This window comes from Crotalus tigris, unplaced genomic scaffold, assembly GCF_016545835.1.
Source record: "Crotalus tigris isolate CLP2741 ecotype Arizona unplaced genomic scaffold, ASM1654583v1 scf7180000020899.430614, whole genome shotgun sequence".
Taxonomy (NCBI): Eukaryota; Metazoa; Chordata; class Lepidosauria; order Squamata; family Viperidae; genus Crotalus; species Crotalus tigris.
The window spans coordinates 166293-186021 of record NW_024098244.1 but is presented as its reverse complement, the minus strand read 5'-3'; the positions used below and the strand labels follow the sequence as shown (position 1 = coordinate 186021).

The 19729-nt window shown below is 42.6% G+C and overlaps 1 protein-coding gene across 17 annotated transcripts in view; it reads left to right on the top strand.

Annotated features, from left to right (window-relative positions):
• DNM2 (dynamin 2) overlaps positions 1-19729 on the top strand; it is a 190766-nt gene that overhangs the window by 115197 nt on the left and 55840 nt on the right. For 10 of the 17 annotated variants that reach the window (XM_039368693.1, XM_039368692.1, XM_039368690.1 and 7 more), the window contains exon 13: positions 19299-19350. In XM_039368693.1, coding sequence (XP_039224627.1) covers positions 19299-19350 — 52 coding nt within the window. Of the gene's footprint in view, positions 1-8469; positions 8500-19298; positions 19351-19729 lie in introns of all 17 variants that reach the window. The other 7 variants (XM_039368678.1, XM_039368681.1, XM_039368684.1 and 4 more) reach the window with 1 other exon arrangement.

Sequence of the window (19729 nt, the reverse complement as noted above, 5' to 3'; positions counted from 1 at the left end):
TGATACTTCTCCCGGCAATCTTAATTCCAACTTTTGATTCATCTAGCCCTGCCTTTCTCATGATGTGCTCTGCATATAAGTTAAATAGGCAGGGCGACAGTATACAGCCTTGCCGGACTCCTTTTCCAATTTTGAACCAATCATGGTTCCGTGTCCAGTTCTCACTGTTGCTTCTTGACCCGCATATAAGTTTCTCAAGAGACAAATGAGATGGTCTGGTACTCCCATCTCTTTAAGAACTTGCCACAATTTGTTGTGATCCACACAATCAAAGGCTTTAGCATAGTCAATGAAGCAGAAGTAGATGTTTTTCTGGAACCCCCTAGCTTTCTCCATGATCAGGCGTATGTTGGCAATTTGATCTCTAGTTCCTCTGCCTCTTCGAAATCCTGCCTGTACTTCTGGAAGTTCTCGATCCACATACTGCTGGAGTCTAGCTTGTAGGATTTTAAGCATAACTTCACTTGTATATGAAATGAGTGCAATGGTGTGATAGTTTGAACATTCTTTGGCATTGCCTTTCTTTGGAATTGGAATGTAAACTGACCTTTTCCAAACGTGTGGCCACTGTTGAGTTTTCCAAATTTGCTGGCAAATTGAGTGTAGCACTTTTACTGCTTTGTCTTTTAAGATTTTCAATAGCTTAGCTGGAATACTGTTAACTCCACTAGCTTTGTTGTTGCTCAGCTTTCCTAAGGCCCATTTAACCTCACATTCTAGGATGTCTGGCTTGAGGTCAGTGACCACCCCATCATGGTTATCAGGGACATTAAGCTTGTTCTTGTATAGTTCTTCTGTGTAATTTTGCCACCTCTTCTTAATCTCTTCTGCCACTGTTAGGTCCCTGCCATTTTGGTCCTTTATCATGCCCATCTTTGCATGAAACGTTCCCTTCATATCTCCAATTTTCTTGAAGAGATCTCTGGTTCTCCCTATTCTATTGTTTTCTTCTATTTCCTTGCACTGTTCATTTAAGAGGGCATTCTTATCTCTTCTAGCTATTCTCTGGAATTCTGCATTCAACTGGGTATAAAAGTATTACATTTCCATTATTTTTAAGGAATTTATTCAGATCTTAACCTTATTTATTTATTATTTAACTAGGCTTACAAGCTAAGCCAATCATTGCTGATTCTGAATGGCTTAAAATGATAGCATTTGTAAACATGCTTAAAGTAATAAATCAAACCAAAATAGCAATTGAAAAGACTGATTTCCATGGTCCTTATTGATATATTTCCTTGTGAGCAATTATCCAAGAGGCTATTCTATTTTCCTTTTTCTTATTGAGCAGGCAGATACCTTTGGGAACAGTTATTCATAAACATACCCAGACTCTCAACCATTAAGGACATGAAAAGTGACAACCAGCATCTTACACTGCATCTCACTAGTAACCAATACAGCTGTCACCCACTTTTACATGGATGAATCAAGGAATGTCCATAATTACCTAGGATGCTGAACTCGGGACCAGCTTCCAAGTGGTCTTCAAAGGCAGTTCCATGTAAAGTGCATTGCAGTAGTTAAGTGAGAAGTGACCAAGGAACACAAGAAGCCTTCCTGCCCATTTGTGCTATTTCCTCTTCAAGTTATGATCCACTTCAGTGTGACTAACACTGTGAGGGAACAGGTCTCAACCAGAACCAGAGATGGAATATGTTTGGAATTGGGAGACCTGAACTTGAACCTATTCTTTTCTATCCAGATTCTAATAATGGTATCCAGACACCATAATTAGTGCCTCAAGGACATGTTGATGCTGTATCTATAAATGACTTCCCACATTGGCTTCATGTAGATATTAAATGCATGTGGAGAAAGTGTCCACAAGAACCCCAGAAGAAAGGGCCATGGGGCTCAGTCTCTTCCCTGCTTCTACTATCTGGAACAGCCCCATTCCCCAATTTCCAAACATTTCAAAAATATGTGTCTCATTATCAAAAGTAGACAAAATACAAGTTTAATACAACTTTGAAAACAATAGCAATGTAGAAATGTAATAATTTAGAATGTGTATCCATGCTTTCAATGAATAGATTGTGAGGATGTGCATGAACAGCATTAAGAACATCCTTAATTAAACACTTGAGTAATGTTGAGATGGGAGAAAAAGAATTGTTTACATGTATGTAATCACCATGCTATCCTTTCAAGAAGCAAAACAAAGCAAACCACGACTTCAGAGGGGTGATCACAGTGAAATGGATATTAAAGTAAGATGCTAGAGAATAGAACAGTGTCGTCATGCTGTTTGCTGCTACTGCTTCTCATCTTTGAACTAAGTGACAGTGTAATGTTATTTGCTTTGAATAGTGAGATAGGCAGCATATAAATTTAATGAATAAATAAATAAAATAAACAAGTAACTATTATTCTTGAATTTATAATTCCACGTTTCACTGTGAATGTATGTGAAAGGGAAGCATCTTCCTCTCTATGATTAAAGTATTGCTGGCTTGAAAGTGCGAAGTAGATTACAATCTAATAATACAGCTAGTCCTTACAATTGGGACTAACAACTTGATTCTTAAGCTAAGTGGTCGGTAAGTGAAACTGCGACTGTTTACTTTACTTTTGTTTTACAGACTTCTGAAGGTTGTAAATGTGAGATTTGTTTGCAAAGTTACTATTTCATAACTGTCCTAGCTATAAATAGTTGCTAAATAAATCAGTCACTAAACCAGAACTAAATGTACCTTACAATTTGAAAAAAGATTCTAATTCTATTAATGTGGTTCTGATTAAAACTTGTAGCTTTTTAAAAAATGACTATCATTTCTGATAGTCAGGTTTTTAGAAAAATTATACAGGGGGGAATCAGTGATACTACAGGTTATTATATATTACACTGATATTACAACCATTCATTTAGTGATCCTTTGAAGTTACAACAGCATTGAAAAATGTGATTTATAACCATTTCTCACACTTACAACCATTGCAGCATCCCCATGGTCACATGATCAAAATTGCAATGTTCCCAAGTCACATGATCACCTTGTGCAACCTTCTGACAAGCAAAGTCAATGGAGAAGCTAGATACACTTAATAACCATGTTACTAACTTAACAACTGCAATGATTCACTTAACAACTGTGACAAAAATGTCGTAAAATGCGGCAAAACTCACAAGAACTGTCTCACTGAGCAACAGAAATATTGGGCTCTATTGTGTTTGTACATTGAGGACTACCTGTAATTTGTTCAAAAAGATTAAATGGGAATAAAGTGAGAATACCTTTTTATACTGCACTGGTAAAACCACACTTGGAATACTGAGTCCATGTCTAATCACCATGATACAAAAAACATGTTGAGACTTTAGAAGGAGTACAGGGAAGACCAGGGCTTTTTTTTCTCATAGAACGCCCAGAACGGAGTTCCAGCACCTTTTTTGGATGGAAACTGGTAGGCAAGGCAGGTTGTATGATGTATGTGAGTTCTGGCACCTTTTTTTTTTTTTAAGAAAAAAAGCACTGGGGAAGACCAACAAAGATGATTAGGAATCTGGAAGCTAAAGTATACAATGAACGATTGCAGGAACAGGGTATGTCTACTGTAATGAAGTGAAGGACTATGGGTGACATGATATCAGTCTTCCAATATTTGAGGGGTTGTCACAGAAAAGAGGGGGTAGACCTATTCTCCAAAGTACATGACGGCAGGATAGGAAGTAACAGATGCGAAGATTATTAAAGGAGAGATCCAACTAAGGAAAAATTTCCTGACACTGACAACAAATAATCACTGGAATGGCTTGCCTCCAGAGGTTGTGGGTGTTTCATCGCTGGATATTTTAAAGAAGAGATTAGACAACAATTTGTCTGGAATGGTTAAGATTAGGCTCAAGCAGCAGGTTGGACTAGAAGACCTCCAAGGTCCTTTTCAACTCTATTATTCTATGATTAAATAAATAAATAAATAAATAAACTTTATTGTCATTGTATGTGTATACACAGTGTACACATACAACGAAATTTACGTGACACCCAAAGACCAGGTCCCACACACATAATCCCCAAACACACTCCCACCCCCCACAATTTCCCACCCCTAAAAACCACCCAACATCCACCCAACAGACCAAGTAATACTGTCCAACAGTTCACTGATGGTGGCCTTTTAATTCATTATTAAGTGCAATTATAGCTCTGGGATAAAAACTATTCAGAAAACGTATGGTCCGAATTTTAAATGTTCTATATCTTTTGCCAGAAGGCAACAGTCCAAAGAGATTGTAAGCAGGATGGGAAGAGTCTCTGAGAATGTTATGCAACTTCCTCAAACAGCGAGATTCGAAGATGTTATCCAGGGCTGGTAGCAGGAGTCCGATAATATTCTGGGCAGTTTTAATAATTCTCTGTAGAGCTTTTTTGTCCGCTACAGAGCTGCTCCCATACCATGCAAGAATGCCGTATGTCAGGACACTCTCAGTGGTGCTGTGATAGTAGGACAGAAGTAGATGCTGAGATAGATTTATCTTCCTGAGCATTCTCAGGAAGTACAGCCTCTTCTGTGCCTTCTTCACAAGCATGTTAACGTTCATAGTCCATGAGGGGTCCTCTGAGATATAAGTGCCCAGAAATTTAAAACTACCCACCCTCTCCACCTCCTCACCATTTATGTACAATGGTAGATGTGCATCTCTCTTCCTCCTGAAGTCAATTATAAGTTCTTTAGTTTTTGTGGTGTTAAGTGTGAGATTATTTTCATTACACCACAGTGTCAGCCCTTGTACCTCCTTCCTGTAAGCAGACTCATTGTTCTTGTTAATGAGCCCCACCACTGTTGTGTCATCCGCAAATTTAATAATAGCGTTGGTGTTATACAGTGGGGTGCAATCAGGCGTATACAAGGAATAAAGGAAAGGGCTTAGCACACAACCCTGGGGGCCTCCTGTGTTTAATATCAGAGTAGAGGAATGGTGAGATTCCATCCTTACTGACTGTGGCCTACCTGTCAGAAAGTCCCTTATCCACAAGCAAATCCTCTGATTTATACCCAAATTGGACATTTTAAAAAACAACCTGTTGGGTAAAATGGTGTTAAAGGCAGAGCTATAATCCACAAACAACAGCCTTGCATATGTCCCCTGTTGTTCCAAATGGTTCACTACAGTATGGACAACAAGAGACATAGCATCATCAGTTGATCTATTACCCCTATATGCAAATTGGTATGGGTCCAAAGTAGATGGAAGACAAGCCTTAATATAAGTTCAACACCAGCCTCTCAAAACATTTCATGACAACAGATGTTAAAGCTACTGGTCTATAATCATTAAGAGATACCACTACTGTCTGTTTAGGAACTGGCACTATAATAGATGTCTTCAGGCAGGTAGGGATAGAGCACTGCGACAGAGATAAATTGAAAATATCCGTGAACACTTCAGCTAGCTCTGCAGCGCAGTCCCTGACAACTCATCCCAGAATTCCATCTGGCCCAGCTGCCTTCCGGATATTAACATTCTGGAAAGTGCGTCTCACATCAGAGATCTGCAGTAGAAGTGGTTGTCTATCGATGGTAGATGTTAATGATGCACCATCAGTGGTAAATGCTGGAATGATGGTTGTTCCTGTATCCTCCTCAAAACGGCTGAAGAATTGATTTAACTGCTCAGCCAAAGGGTCACTACTCCCAGGCAAACTACTTTTATTGCTTTGTCCTGTGATTTGTCGCAGACCTTGCCATACACAACCAGAGTCTAAGTTCTCAAAAAGATGTTCAATCCTCTGTCTGTATGTATCTCTTATTTCTCCAACTCTCCCTAAATCATTGTTATTCAAGAAGTATACTAGCTTTGTAGCTAGATTTATTGGGTTTGTTTATATTAGTTATTTTGAATGTATTTCAGATTTCATCAATGTATTTCCTTGATGGCATCACTGGAAATTACCTTTGGTTCACTATAATTGGGTTCTCTTTTCCCTTTTCTTAAATACTTTATCAGGTTTGATGGTTTCCTTTTTAATATTCTTTTGAAAGGTTTGTTGCTTCTTTACTGGGCTCAATGTTGTGTTTCTTGTGCACACAGGCTGCAAAAGGAAAGTATAATACTTTACTTTTGTGGCATCTAGTGGCTATATATGTATGCTCAGACCAGCTGCATCAAACAATAAGAGTAGTGTTTAATTACGTTATCCCATGTCTACATAGTCTTAATCTTAGTGTTACTGCCATTGTTTGCTGTGAGAATTTTTAAAACTTTTCTTATAATTAAACATCTGCCCTTTGATTCAGCTCCTTACATTCCATGATAATAGGATTTAGCTGTTACAGCCCACAAAACGAAGAAGTAAGATATTCTTGAAATAGCTTGAGCTTTGTTCAATGGGAATATAATTTACTCAGAATATTCTAATGAACTTTTTTGAATGAAACAATATATTTACAGTAGACATTGAAATTATTTTTCATCTTTTTGTATACTTCTGCTTCTCTGTTCAGTCTATTATTATTTAACTAACCCAAGGCTTGCCCAATATTGTAGCGTTGGCTGTTTTCTTTTTTCTACGAATATCTCTTCTACATAACTTGTCAGCTTTCCCCTTTTCCTGCAACTCAGGCACTATAGCCATAATTCCTCAGTAACTTGCTTGCATTGTATATACTCCCATAGCCCCTGAATCAAAATGGCTGCTGTAGTGCTAGCTGCAAAAGGCTGAAGTGTTGCTGTAACTTTTTCTTTCATGTGCTGTTATGTAACAGAATAACAGAATTGGAAGGAACTTCAGAGATCTTGTAGTTCAACCCCCTGCTCAAACAAGAGTTCCTATACCATTTCACAAAAATGGCTGTCCAGTCTCTTCTTAAAAACCTCCAGTGATGGATCACCCACAACTTCTGGAGGCAAGCTATTCTATTGATTGATTGTTCTTACAGCCGGGAAATTTCTCCTTAGTTGTAGATTGTATCTCTTTTTGACAAGCTTTCACCCATTATTTCTTGTCCTGCCCTCTGGTGCCCTAGAGTATAAGTCAATCCAGTCTTCTTTGTGGTTGTTGCTCAGTTGGAGGACTGCTATCGTGTCACCCTGGTCCTTCTTTTCATTAGGGTAGATATACCCAATTCCTGCAACCATTCTTCATATGTTTTAGCCTCCAGTCCCCTAATAATCTTTGTCACTCTGCACTCTTTCTAGAGTCTTGGCATACTTTTTGTATCATGGTGACCAAACCTAGACATAGTATTCCAAGTGTGATCTTACTAAGGCAGTATAGTGTTGTGGTGTTGTGACCATGATACTATCCCCCTGTTGATGCAACCTAGGACTACATTGGCTTTTTTGGGCATCTGCAACACACTGCTGATTCATATTTAAGTGATTGTCCATGAGGATTTTTAGATCCCTCTCACAGTTACTGTGAGGATAAACCTTGCCTGGAAGTTCTTTGAAGTGTTTCATTAGTCGGAACCATAACATTCTGTACCTGTGCAATTGCTTTTTTCTTGCCTAAGTGTACATTTCTTACCACTGAATTGCATTTTGTTGAATAGGGCCAGTGTTCAAGTCTGTCAACATCCTTCTGTACCTGTCTTCTAAAGTGTTAGCTATTCCAGCCAGCTTGGTGTTGTCTACAAATTTGGATAAATTCCCTTTCTATCTCCTCATCCAAATAATTTTAGAATTTAGAAGTTGGAGAGTCCTAGACCTTTTGCATGCTTCCCTCCATGTAGATGTAGTTCCATTGAGGACTATACATTGAATGCAATTTGTCAGCCATTTACGAATCCATCTAGAGGTGATGCTGCTTGTCCCACATTTTTCTCTCTCAACAAGAAGCTGTGATTTACTATGTCAAATGCCTTATTAATGTACCTATAGCAGGTTTAGGTTCTTTAACAAAATCTACTTTCCCTTTTTTGCAAACTTGTAAAATATGTTAATGTAATATTTTTTTCCTCTGTATTAAAATACCAAGCAATCTTTTGGCACAGGGGTCTGAAAGTTTTTTAATAAAAGGAAAAGCTTGCTACTTTTTAAATCAATGTTTACTATAAAAGAAATACCTGAATCCTTTTGATTTGTTTTTTTATACTGTGATATGATCTTAAGGACCTTTAAAATATGGTTTACGCATACTGCAAATAAAATATTTCCCATCAATTTATCAAATGACCTGAGAGTGAGTTTCTTTACAGCAGCAGCTCCCAACCTTTTCTATATCCCATACCCCTAGAATACTTCTGATATATTCTCGCACATCTTACAAAAGTTCGAAATAATGGCAACAAATTATGCATATACACTATCATTTTGAAAACCCAAGTTTTCACATCCCCGGTTGGGAACCCCTGCTTTACAGTATGTGTGCATTCATATATCTCTTCTTTCCCACTTAATACTGAGTTCTTTCTTTTCTTTAATCTGTCTGTCTTGGGTTTTGTTTTGTTTTTTTGTTTTTTGTTTAATTGTCTTACTTTTGCTTCTGGATTCCTTGGAAACTGTCCAAAATTTCCCAGCTGTTACACTGAACAGCACATGATGGCTGGGTGCGTATCTGCCTGTGAGAGTTTTTCTCTATTGTGGCAAGAATCCAAATTGTCTAATCCTTTGGAACACTTGCTGAAAGTATCTTGCATTTAGACTTGCACTGGAATGAAGATTGGAATTGTAGAAATGATTTCTTATAAACCTTCATTTCAAAAGCAAACACTATTGTCATGCATATCATGTCTAACAATGCAAAAATCATTTCCTTGAAGGACTTGTTTGTGCTGCAGATTAGAAAAGATAAAAATAATCACAGATTTCTTCTGATGAGTTGGAACAATTCTTTCTGTTGCTTGCATTTTTATATTTCAGTGCAGATGAGAGAACTTTTCTTCTGCGAAAGCTGAGAGTGACACAAAACTTCCTGAATTTTGTTTCTTAATGGCTGCTTGGCTCTCTCACTCTCTCAATATTTTATTTACCCTTTATTGCTCATTTATTTAGACTTCTGGTATTAAGAACAAAAAATCAGGTTCAAATTTAAATGCAACTTGAACTTGCTTTTACAAGGCAATTTTGTGACACACATCCATGATCACTAGTTGAAGGCTGGAGTTAAAACTCTGTGCAGCATAAAAGAGGGAAATGCTTCTGCTGGCTGACGTACATGTAGTCCTCAACTTAAAACAGTTCATTTAGAGACAGTTTGAAGTTACAACAGCACTGAAAAAAGTGACTTATGATCATTTTACACACTTATGACGATTACAGTATCCCATATTCACATGATCAAAATTCAGACGCTTGACAATTGACTGATGACAATTGCAGTGCCCCAGGTCATGTGATTACCTTTTGCAACCTTCTGACCAGCAAAGTCAGATTCACTTAACAACCGTGTTACTAACTATACAATTGCAGTGATTCACTGAATAGTTGTCGCAAGAAAGATAATAAAATGGTGTAAAACTCACTTAACAAGTGTCTCACTTAACAACATAAATTTTTGGCTCAATTCTGGTTGTAAGTCGAGGACTATCTGTATTATACCACTTGTTAATAGGGCACTTAGTAATTTGAAATGACATCCACCCAAGAAAATGGTGCCCTATAGTTGCTTTTTTTACCTCTGAAAATTGGAGATCACTATTTAGAATTAGTATTGTAAATTGTCTTCTTAATTTAAACTTCTGTGGAATATCAAAAGTTAGTGGCTTCAGTTGTATATCACACTGATCTGTGGGTTTTTTAGGCATGGTTTATTAAATGGAACACAATTATTTATGACAGTTCATCTTCTTTGGAAATTATGCATTCATTTACAACCATTCAATAGGCTGAGAATTGAAGATCTCCATTTATTTCAGAGCAGCCAATTATGAATGCATGGGCCTTGAATTTATCTGCAATTATGTGGACAAAATAATTCAGCATGTTATTTGAAAACTTCGTTCATTAATTTATTTGGTATTTGAAACTTTAATATACAATGTTCTTTTGGAGAGTTTAAGTTAGAGCAGGGATTCCCACACTGTGAGTCAGGACTCCCCCAAAAGGAATGAGAGTGATCACAGTTTGTTTTTAAAAGTTAGATAAGACATGCAAGCTAAGTGAGAGCAGTGCCAAAGCTGGTTCTGGGCTTGGTTCCCAGTTCTGTCAGTGCAATTAGTCAGTTTTGTGGTATCTCAGAGTTTGAAAACTTCTATAAATATATACAGATTAAAGTCAGAATGGGACAATTGGCCACAGCTGCCTGGCCCCTCCCACTTCACCCCGGCCTCCATATGCCAGCTGACCCAACGGGGTTATCCCTCCCCCACCAATCCTCCCCCCTCCACTCTTCCCTCGCTGCCTCAGCCTGACAATTCATTGTGGGACAATTTGTCCCTGCCAGTTTGCCATGTGGGACAATTAGCCACACATCCTAGCGGCCAATCCACGCGCTGAGGGATAGACCTCTGCCTTCCCATTGGACATGGCACACAGAGAGGACACTAGGTATGCACAGCAGCCTTGGGTGCTGGGCTTTTTTAAAAGGCTGTATGCTGGGAGGCAGTGGACATGCCTTGGCATGCCTTCCCGGAGGTGGTGCAGTGCCCTGCCACCCCCCCAAAGAGGGCACTGGGCTTCACCCTATCTGACCATGCCCACTGCTGGGGCCACTAGGCCACTCCTCCCTGCCAGGCGCACCTTCCCAGGAGTGGCACAGCTCCCTTCCACCCTCAAAAAGGAGGGCACTGGGCTCCACCCCACCTCGCCAGGCCCACTTCTCATCCACTGCTGCACTGCCAGGTTTGGGTGAGCGGGATGCTGCTGAGTTGGTGGCTATGGGACAGAGTGGCTGCCACTGCTGCTGGCTACACTGGCACTCAGACCCTCCCCGTCATCCAGATACAAAACACATTTGCAAAAACAATACTTCATAACCAACTTCCCACCCACACCCAACCTCCCTCCGCCCTTAGCAAACACCATGCCCCCTCACTATGTACACCTTGCTGTTCCCCAAGCATATAACACTACTTTCTCCAGCATGTAGAGGAATGTAGACTCCAAGGATGGTTGATTTAGTCTTCTAGCCCAATCAGACCAAACAATCAAAGTTGCCACGCCTCTGCAGGGTCTGACCATGCCCCAGTTTTCATTTGGTCTCAGCCCTGAAGAGACATGAGAATTTGGCTCCTAATTTAGATTCAGAAAGGTAGTTATTGCCATTCGTGGTTTCTCTATCCTTTTTTTCCTTCTTTGATGGGGGATTGGTTCAGCTCTGAGCTCAATGCTGCACCATTTCTTCTCTCTTAATCAATTCCCTTCTCCGTGAGTTTTTCAGAGGCAGACAGCTGATCGTAGATTGCTGCCTCCTCATTACAATCCACCTCCCCCACCCCCTCCCAGGATCTTCGCTGTGAATGTGAAGCTTTAAACTACTAATTTTCAGATGAAAACTGAAATCACCTTCTTAGGGCACCATTTTGAGCCTCTAGAAGTAGCCTCTACACTACTCAAGTACTTCCTTGTTACTGTTGATTGTCAGCTGTAAATTACCCAAAAAAAAAAAAAAAACCAGCAGGTGAACTGTTTGACTAAAAGAGCTTATTACCAGATTACTTGCAGGAGAGGATCTTTTCTCTCAGCTTGTTTTATCTCTAATGATCGTCTCGGCTGCCATTTTGGGCTCCGCCTGATTGCACACATTAAATTGACTGCTTTGTCCTAATTACAGCCTTTTCAGTCACAAAGTAACTTACTTATTTGGTGATTCTCCCTAAGTGGGGGGGGGGAATAGGAGTTCTAATTACATTCCTTTAGATCTTCATTACCTCGTGCTTCAGCTGCTTAATAGGCACCATCTCAGGTTACCTAGTGGACATAGGGAAAATACCTTGAGTCTCTCACTCCATTTTATCTGGTAATATTCCAGACTGTGTGACTTACCAGTACCTTTTAAATATCCAGTGCCAACAGATTGGACGGCTGCTTGCCTTGCCTGTTTTCCGCTGTCTGCATAATGGTCGGCACTTACTGTCCTAGCCGTCACTAAGTGAGACACGAGGATCAAAAAATAAAAATAAATAAATAAAAATCAATTAAAATAAAACAGAATTAAAATAAACAAGATATATATCTATATTCATATATAGACTTATCTTTAATTGATATTTGATACCTTTTCGGCCAGATTGTCTCTATTACAGTGGGCCTGAAAAATTGAACGGGGAGGACAGCCCCTGAGCGTAGTGCGGCTTATATCGCGTAGTGACTCCGTGCTTAACGGCAGGCCGGACCTCACAGACCCTCGTGCAGGCCTGTACCACCCAGGTGGGCCGTGGCCTTCCTTTCTCCTGCAGACCAAGGGCCGATCCAGGGATCTCCTGGTGAAAACCTGCCCTTTCTTCTCCTGCAGAACAGGACTGATCCAGGGATCTCCTGGTGAAAACCTGTCTTTTCTTCTACTGCAGTACAGGCCAGATCCAGGGATCTCCTGGTGAACACCTGTTGTTTATTTCCTATTTATTTCAATATGGCGGATAACACCGTTTCACAGGCTTCCACCTCCAGTGGAAATATAAAACGCAAGCCATCCAGTCTGGATACACCTGCAAAAGCCAAGGCCAAGGTCAAACGGACCTCTAAGGCCGATGACAAGCAAGCAGATAGCAGACATAGGGCGCTGGAGCGACAATTCTCCAAAGCCCAGTGGCAGACAGGAGAGACGCAGCTTATCCCCTCACCTCCTCTTGCATCCACATCAGGGGGGCATCGACCTTCCCCTTTTACACAGGCTTGGTCTCCCGAGCAGACCCTGGACAAGGGTTCCTTGCTGGGATATGAACGGGACCATCTGTCCCTCTTTGACTGAGAATTGAGATTACAGGTCCAAGATTCAATTCCAGCTGCTGAGCCAGGACCTTCCTCAGTGTCTTGTGGGTCTCAGGGGGAGGTTACTACAGTCGCCCCTCCCCCAATCCCTTCAGCATCTTTCACGCCGACGGCGGCGGGTCTTCGGGGCCCCGAACATCCTTCATTTACTGTCCAGCTCCAAGCCATGATCTCACAGGCAGTGGCTCAGGCAATAGCGGCTTCAGGGAGGGCCATTCCGGTCCAAGGACCGTCAACCCCCCCTATGCCCACGGAAACTAGGCATCCCAGGGAGTATGTGATTTCAGATCATGGTTCTCCACCTCAATCTGAAGGGAGCGAGATATCGGATTTTTCCGCTCCGATTCCGGAAGAAGGCATGTGGTCAGACGGGGAAGACATTCAGGCGGAGGCCACTCCTATGGTAGGGGTGTTTAATCCAAATTCCTTCTATTCTCTTTTACAAAAGGCCTATGTCACCGGAAAAATTGAACCCGTGAAACCACAGACGACCGATCAGGACTCTGGACAGAGTTCTGACCCACTGTTTCTGGAACTGGTCAAGAAGAACCTACAGATACCTTGCCCCCCTATGTTTCTCAAATCCATTCAGGATCAGTGGGGATCTCCTGGAAGTTTCTCTGCTCTTGGGGATTAGATCGTAAGCTTTTAGAAACGGTCCCTTCCCTCAATGATGTCCTCGAAGTTCCGAGTGTAGATGAGGCTCTCGCCCCCATACTGTCAGACACCAAAATCCCAGGAGATATGTCGGAGGCCCTTAAGGCTGAGGACAAGAAGTCTGAGATTTCCCTAAAAGGACCCATCAGGCATCGGCTTGGGCTATAAGAGCCTCAACATCTAACTCCTTTTTCGCTAGAATTGCATTAATCTGGCTCAGGGAATTACAGGCCAGATTATCCCCAGACGAGGTAAGGGTTCACCAGGATGTCACTAAACTAAGGGCTGCACTGGAATACATGGCGGATGTGTCTCTGCAGTCGGCCAAATATTCGGCTCGGGCCATAGCTTCCAATGTGGCCGCATGCCGGTTGTTCTGGCTAAAAAATTGGAAGGCCGATACCAGGCACAAATGGAGAGTAGCTGCGGCACCATATCAAAAGGGTCACCTTTTTGGAGAGGCTCTCACTCCTTACCTGACTGAAAACAAAGAAAAGTTGAAAGTACTAGCTCATGTTGTCAAAAAAACTGGCAGACGTTTTTCTCCATACAACCGGCGTCCGTCGTTCAGGTCTGGCTCAGACCGAACTACATGGAGCGGGTATCGGCCCTTTCAAGCAGGGCCGGACCGCTCATCGGACTGGTCCGGCTACAGAGACAAGCCAAAGCCACAATTCCAGGCTAAGTGGCCCTTTCGCGGCAGAGGAGCTCGTCCTTTCCGAAAGTCAAAGTGACTTGAGGCGGATTCCTCCCATTGGCGGAAGACTGGCACTATATTTCCACAAATGGGAAAGTACCACCACGGACAATTGGGTTCTAACCACTATCAGAGACGGACTGTCTCTAGAGTTCCTCACACTCCCCCCTCGGTGCTTCATCTCCTGCCCCCTATCCAGAAATCCCGTGAAACAAGGTCTCATGGAGGAGGCCATTTGTCATCTGTTAAGCATAGAGGCAATAGAGCGGGTACCCCCAGATCAATGGGGACTGGGTTTCTACTCCATCCTGTTCGTGGTACCAAAACCCTCAGGAGGATGGAGGGCGATCCTAGACCTCAAGGCTCTAAATCGGTACCTAATTTACCAAAAATTCAAGATGCAAACTCTTCATTCTATTCTGGGCAGTATTCGGCCAGGGGATTTTCTTACATCCATAGATCTGACAGAAGCTTACCTGCACATTCCCATACATCCAAATCACAGGCGTTTCCTCAGATTCAGGTATTCCAACCATCACTATCAGTACAGGGCCCTGCCATTCGGCCTATCATCAGCTCCAAGGGTTTTCACCAAAATCCTGACGGTTCTCGCCGCACAGCTCAGGTTGGTACCAGTCCGCGTTCAGTGCTACTTGGACGATATCCTAATCCAGTCGTCCTCGGCACTGAACGCCCGTTCAGACATGGCACTGACGATCAAGACACTCCAGGATCATGGATTTATGATCAACTTCCCAAAGAGCCATCTGATCCCAACAAACCGTTTGCTCCACCTAGGCGCAATAATAGACACCAGCCAGTGCCGAGTTTTCCTGTCTCAGGAGCGTCAGCTCAGCATACGTACGATGGTCACCAGGGTGCGCAAGGAGAAACATGTAACCCTGCTCCTGCTGTCACAGCTGTTAGGGAAACTGATCTCATGTATTGCCATAGTGCCTTGGGCCAGGCTTCATATGAGACAACTACAGTGGTTTCTACTCCCTTACCAGAAACGGGGTGTAGCATGTTTTCCACAGAGGGTGCGAGTCCCACCACAGACACTCACGTCCCTCATCTGGTGGTTGTCCCCAGCACTGTCCAAAGGAACCCTGTTCAGAGAACCGACTCGGGTAATCTTGACCACAGACGCCAGTCTGTTTGGATGGGGGGCACATCTGCAATCCCAATTCGCCCAGGGACGGTGGTTCCAACAGGATCTCAAGAAAAATATCAATTGGTTAGAGCTCAGAGCCATACACCTAGCACTTCGCCATTTCCACAAGAAGTTGGCGGGCCGCCACGTGCTGGTTCTGACAGACAACGTGGCGGCAAAGGCCCATGTCAACAGGCAGGGCGGCACTTGATTGCGGATTCTAATGTCCGAGGCCCAGTGTCTGGGGTCATGGGCGGAACAGAATCTGTTGTCCCTAAAGGCGGAACACATTTCAGGGGTGGAAAATGACCAGGCAGATTTTCTGAGTCGATCTACGATAGATCATTCAGAATGGCGTCTACATCCCCATCTCTTTCGGGAGATAACTCACCGTTTCGGTCGGCCCAAAGTCGACCTGTTTGCATCCCCAAAGAACACCCAGCTTCCCCGGTTTCTATCTCGGTACCCATCCCAGGGTTCGGTAGTAGCAGATGCCCTCCGCAGCCCTTGGCCGGCGGGCCTTCTATATGCATTTCCACCCCTTCCCTTGATCCCGGCCGTCATCAGGAAGCTGTTAGAGGAACAGGCGGAGCTAATCCTTGTGGCCCCATATTGGCCGAGGCGTCCATGGTTCGCGGATCTCGTGAACCTCACCGTAGCCCCCCCCTTGGCAAATCCCTCCAGAGAGGATAATTCTAACACAGGGGGCCATATGCCATCCGGACCCACAGTGGCTACAATTAGCCGTCTGGCATCTGAGCGCCAGTTCCTGATGTGCGGATCTTACTCTTCAAGGGTGATAGCTATGATCCAAGCTTCCAGACGGCCGGCGATGAACCGAATCTGTGATGCCACTTGGAAGAACTTCTGTGACTAGTGTACCTGTAAGGGTTTGTCTATCTCTTCTGTCACTATTCCAGTGATTCTTGAATACCTCATGGATGGAGTGGATAAAGGCTTAGTGCCCAACATCTTGCGTAGACAGGTGGCCGGTCTTTCCACGGTGTTCACCTGTGCCAATGCCACTCCATTGTCCCATCATCCCAGGGTCCGATCCTTTATGAAAGGAGTCTCCAACGCCAGACCTCCGGTAGTAGACAGGTATCCATCTTGGGAACTACCTCGTGTTCTGCAGGCACTCACTAGGTCTCCCTTTGAACCTATAGGGTCTTGTCCTCTTCACATTTTGTCCCACAAGGTGGTTTTCCTAGTAGCCATCACGTCGGCGAGATGCGTGTCAGAGCTGGCTGCTCTTTCAGTTAGGGAAGACCTGTGTACCTTCTATCAGGACAGAGTGGTGCTGAGGTTAGATCCCTCATTCATTCCCAAGGTGAATACCCTGTTTCACTGGGCTCAGGACATTGTACTACCAAACTTTTGTCCCAATCCTTCTCACACACTAGAAAAGCAGTGGCATTACCTAGATGTACGTAGGGCATTACGTCATTACATTAAGAGGACAGCTTCCTTTCGCAAATCGGAGGCATTGTTTGTCTCTTTCCACTCAACTTCCAAGGGACAGAAGGTTTCCTCCTCTACTATAGCCAGGTGGATCAAGGCCTGTATCGCTCAATCTTACCAGGCTTCCTCTTTACCTGTCCCAAGCCGCCTGACAGCGCACTCTACTCGTAGCGCTTCCACATCGGTGGCGTGGCAGACTCAGGCGTCCATAGAGGACATCTGTAAGGCGGCTACGTGGTCGTCCCCTTCACCATTCATTCACCACTACAAACTTGACAAGTTTGCTTCCGCGGAGGCCGCTTTTGGCCGTCGGGTTTTACAACAAGTGGTCCACTTCAGCGCCGACACTTAACCAACCTGCTTCCCACCCGTGGGATCATAGGGGCTTTGGTATGTCCCATTCTTGGAGTCTACATTCCTCTACATGCTGGAGAAGGGGCGTTGTCTTACCTGAACGCCTTTTCTCAGCATGAGGAATGTAGACTCCACCCCCTCCCTGATCATTACTAGCAGCTAAGTTAGTGTCAGCAGTTCGGAGCCATCACGTCACACAATCATTTGCTTCGCCCTTTCGAAACTGGGGCATGGTCAGACCCTGCAGAGGCATGACAACTTTGATTGTTTGGTCTGATTGGGCTAGAAGACTAAATCAACCATCCTTGGAGTCTACATTCCTCATGCTGAGAAAAGGTGTTCAGGTAAGACAACGCCCCTTCTGCAGCTGCACCTCCCTATTCCTCTTGCCTTGCCTGAACATTCAGCCTTTGTGCATGCCCCTTACCTGTCCTGCTCCCTTGCACCTGGGGGTAGCCAGAGCAAGCAACATCAACAACACACCATTTCCACTGACTTTGAAGTCATTGCCCTGCTCTGCCAAAAATCTTGGCCACTCTTTGGAGAAGAGCCATAGGAGACAGCCTTCACTTCTCACCTGCTTGAGGACACACCATGCTCTGTTACCAGTCAGCTGCCCCTCCCTCCGCATTTTCCCAACTTCCAACACGCCTTGCAGTGGGAATGTACATTAGCCTGCAATACTGCATTCTAACAACTGCAGTATATCATCTGGTGAGATCAAGCTGGTGCACCTTTTCCATAGCAGTTCCGCCATTGTGAAAGAGGTTCACATTGTCTGTCTGTCCATCCAGCCATTCCTCAAATTTGTATAACTTCCCACATAGTGACTCTGGGCAGTGTACATAGTAATAATCAAGTAAAAAACCATTAAAACAATCCATTTAAAATAAAAACTAGTAAAAATGGCAGTAAAACATGTAGAGAATCAATCTATTAACTGTCATATAGCCATTAACAGGTTGCACTTTACCATGATCCCCAAGCTAGTTGACAAAGTCTTGTTTTAAAGGCCTTCCAGAAAACCAATAGAGCTGGGGACAACCTCACTTCAAGGTGAGTGATGTTCCACAGAGTGGGACTGACTGCAGAAAAGGCTTTCTTCCTAGGTCCTGCTGAACAACATTGCCTAACTGCCAGAGCCCACAACATGCCTTTCCTGGCAGACCTCAAATATCCCAGTCCCATGCCATACAGGGTTTTAAAGATTATAACCAATATTTGATTTGGACCTGGAAGCAAACTGGAAACTAATGCAACTTGCACAGCAGAGATATAATGTGTGCAATTTGGAGCACACATAACTGCCTTCTGCCGCTGCATTTTGCACCAACTGAAGTTTCTGTAAACTCTTCAAGATCAGCTCTATGTAGAGAACATTACAGTAATCCATTTAGGAGGTGACTACAGTATGAAGTAGCATTATCTTCTTTCTTGTGATCAGAGCTAGACTTTTGCAATACAGCTAATTTAATGTTATTGCTGACAAATGTTATTGGAATTAAGACTGAGATTAATTATACTTAAAGAAACAGCTGGATTACCAACTAAAAACATTTTTAAATGTACCTCTACTTAAGTTATTGCTTTTTCACATTGGTATTCTTAAGGCAATACTTTTGTAATACAGAATACAATAGTACAAAATAATGTAACCCCCCCCCAAAAAAAAACAGTTTAAAGAAACCTAAAATCACCAATCCAGTGTACTAGGCTTGCTGTACTTACCTCTTTGTCATCCAAACTGGATTTTATGTTTATTCACTGCAAAGTAAAGGCTCCAATACAATTCAGCTTGGAACTAGACTAAGTATCTCTCCTTTCCTAAAGCCATTTTTTACCTGCTTTTGCGGCAAGCAAGCAGTTACAGGCTTCAACTTAGTTTTTTCCCCTTTTCCCTTTCCCTAATTTAGATTTGAGATGGAATGTTTCACAGCTCCTCTGACTTAATAGTATTCTAGTACTGACAGACTCTGTTGTATGGCTTATTATTGGTGACATTTTTCTTCAAGTACTGGCACTTTCTTTCTTGCATGTTTGTTATCTTCTCTTGACTTAGAGCATTGCTAACATATAAGCTATCTTTGGCGGGTGGGGAATGACATGCAATATACATGTTTAGTAAAAAAAAAATTCTTTCTCTTTGTTCCTTTCAGTGCACAACAAAGGAGCACCCAAGCAAATAAGAAAAGAGCAATCCCAAACCAGGTACTGATTCATGTTAGGTACTGACTCATGTTTCCTTTCAGCAGATTGTAACTACACACACAGTGCAATCTGTTGAGCACATTAATATGTGTAGTTGCAGAAAATTGAATAGGCTTGTGAGTATAGTACTGCATAATGTAGGAGATAATATTCTTTCCGTATATCATCTGAAAATGATATGGAAGCAGTTCCAATTACAAAATGTACAGAATCTCCAGCACGTTTTTTTGCTGTATGTGCTGATTTAAACTGAAGCTGTTTCTGCAAAGTGCATTTCCAAGTTCTTTGAGAAAACAATCAGAAAACAATGCTAGTTATAAAGAAAAAAAATTAGAAAAAATAAATAATGCAACCATAATATTCCTTTGAGAATTTGTCA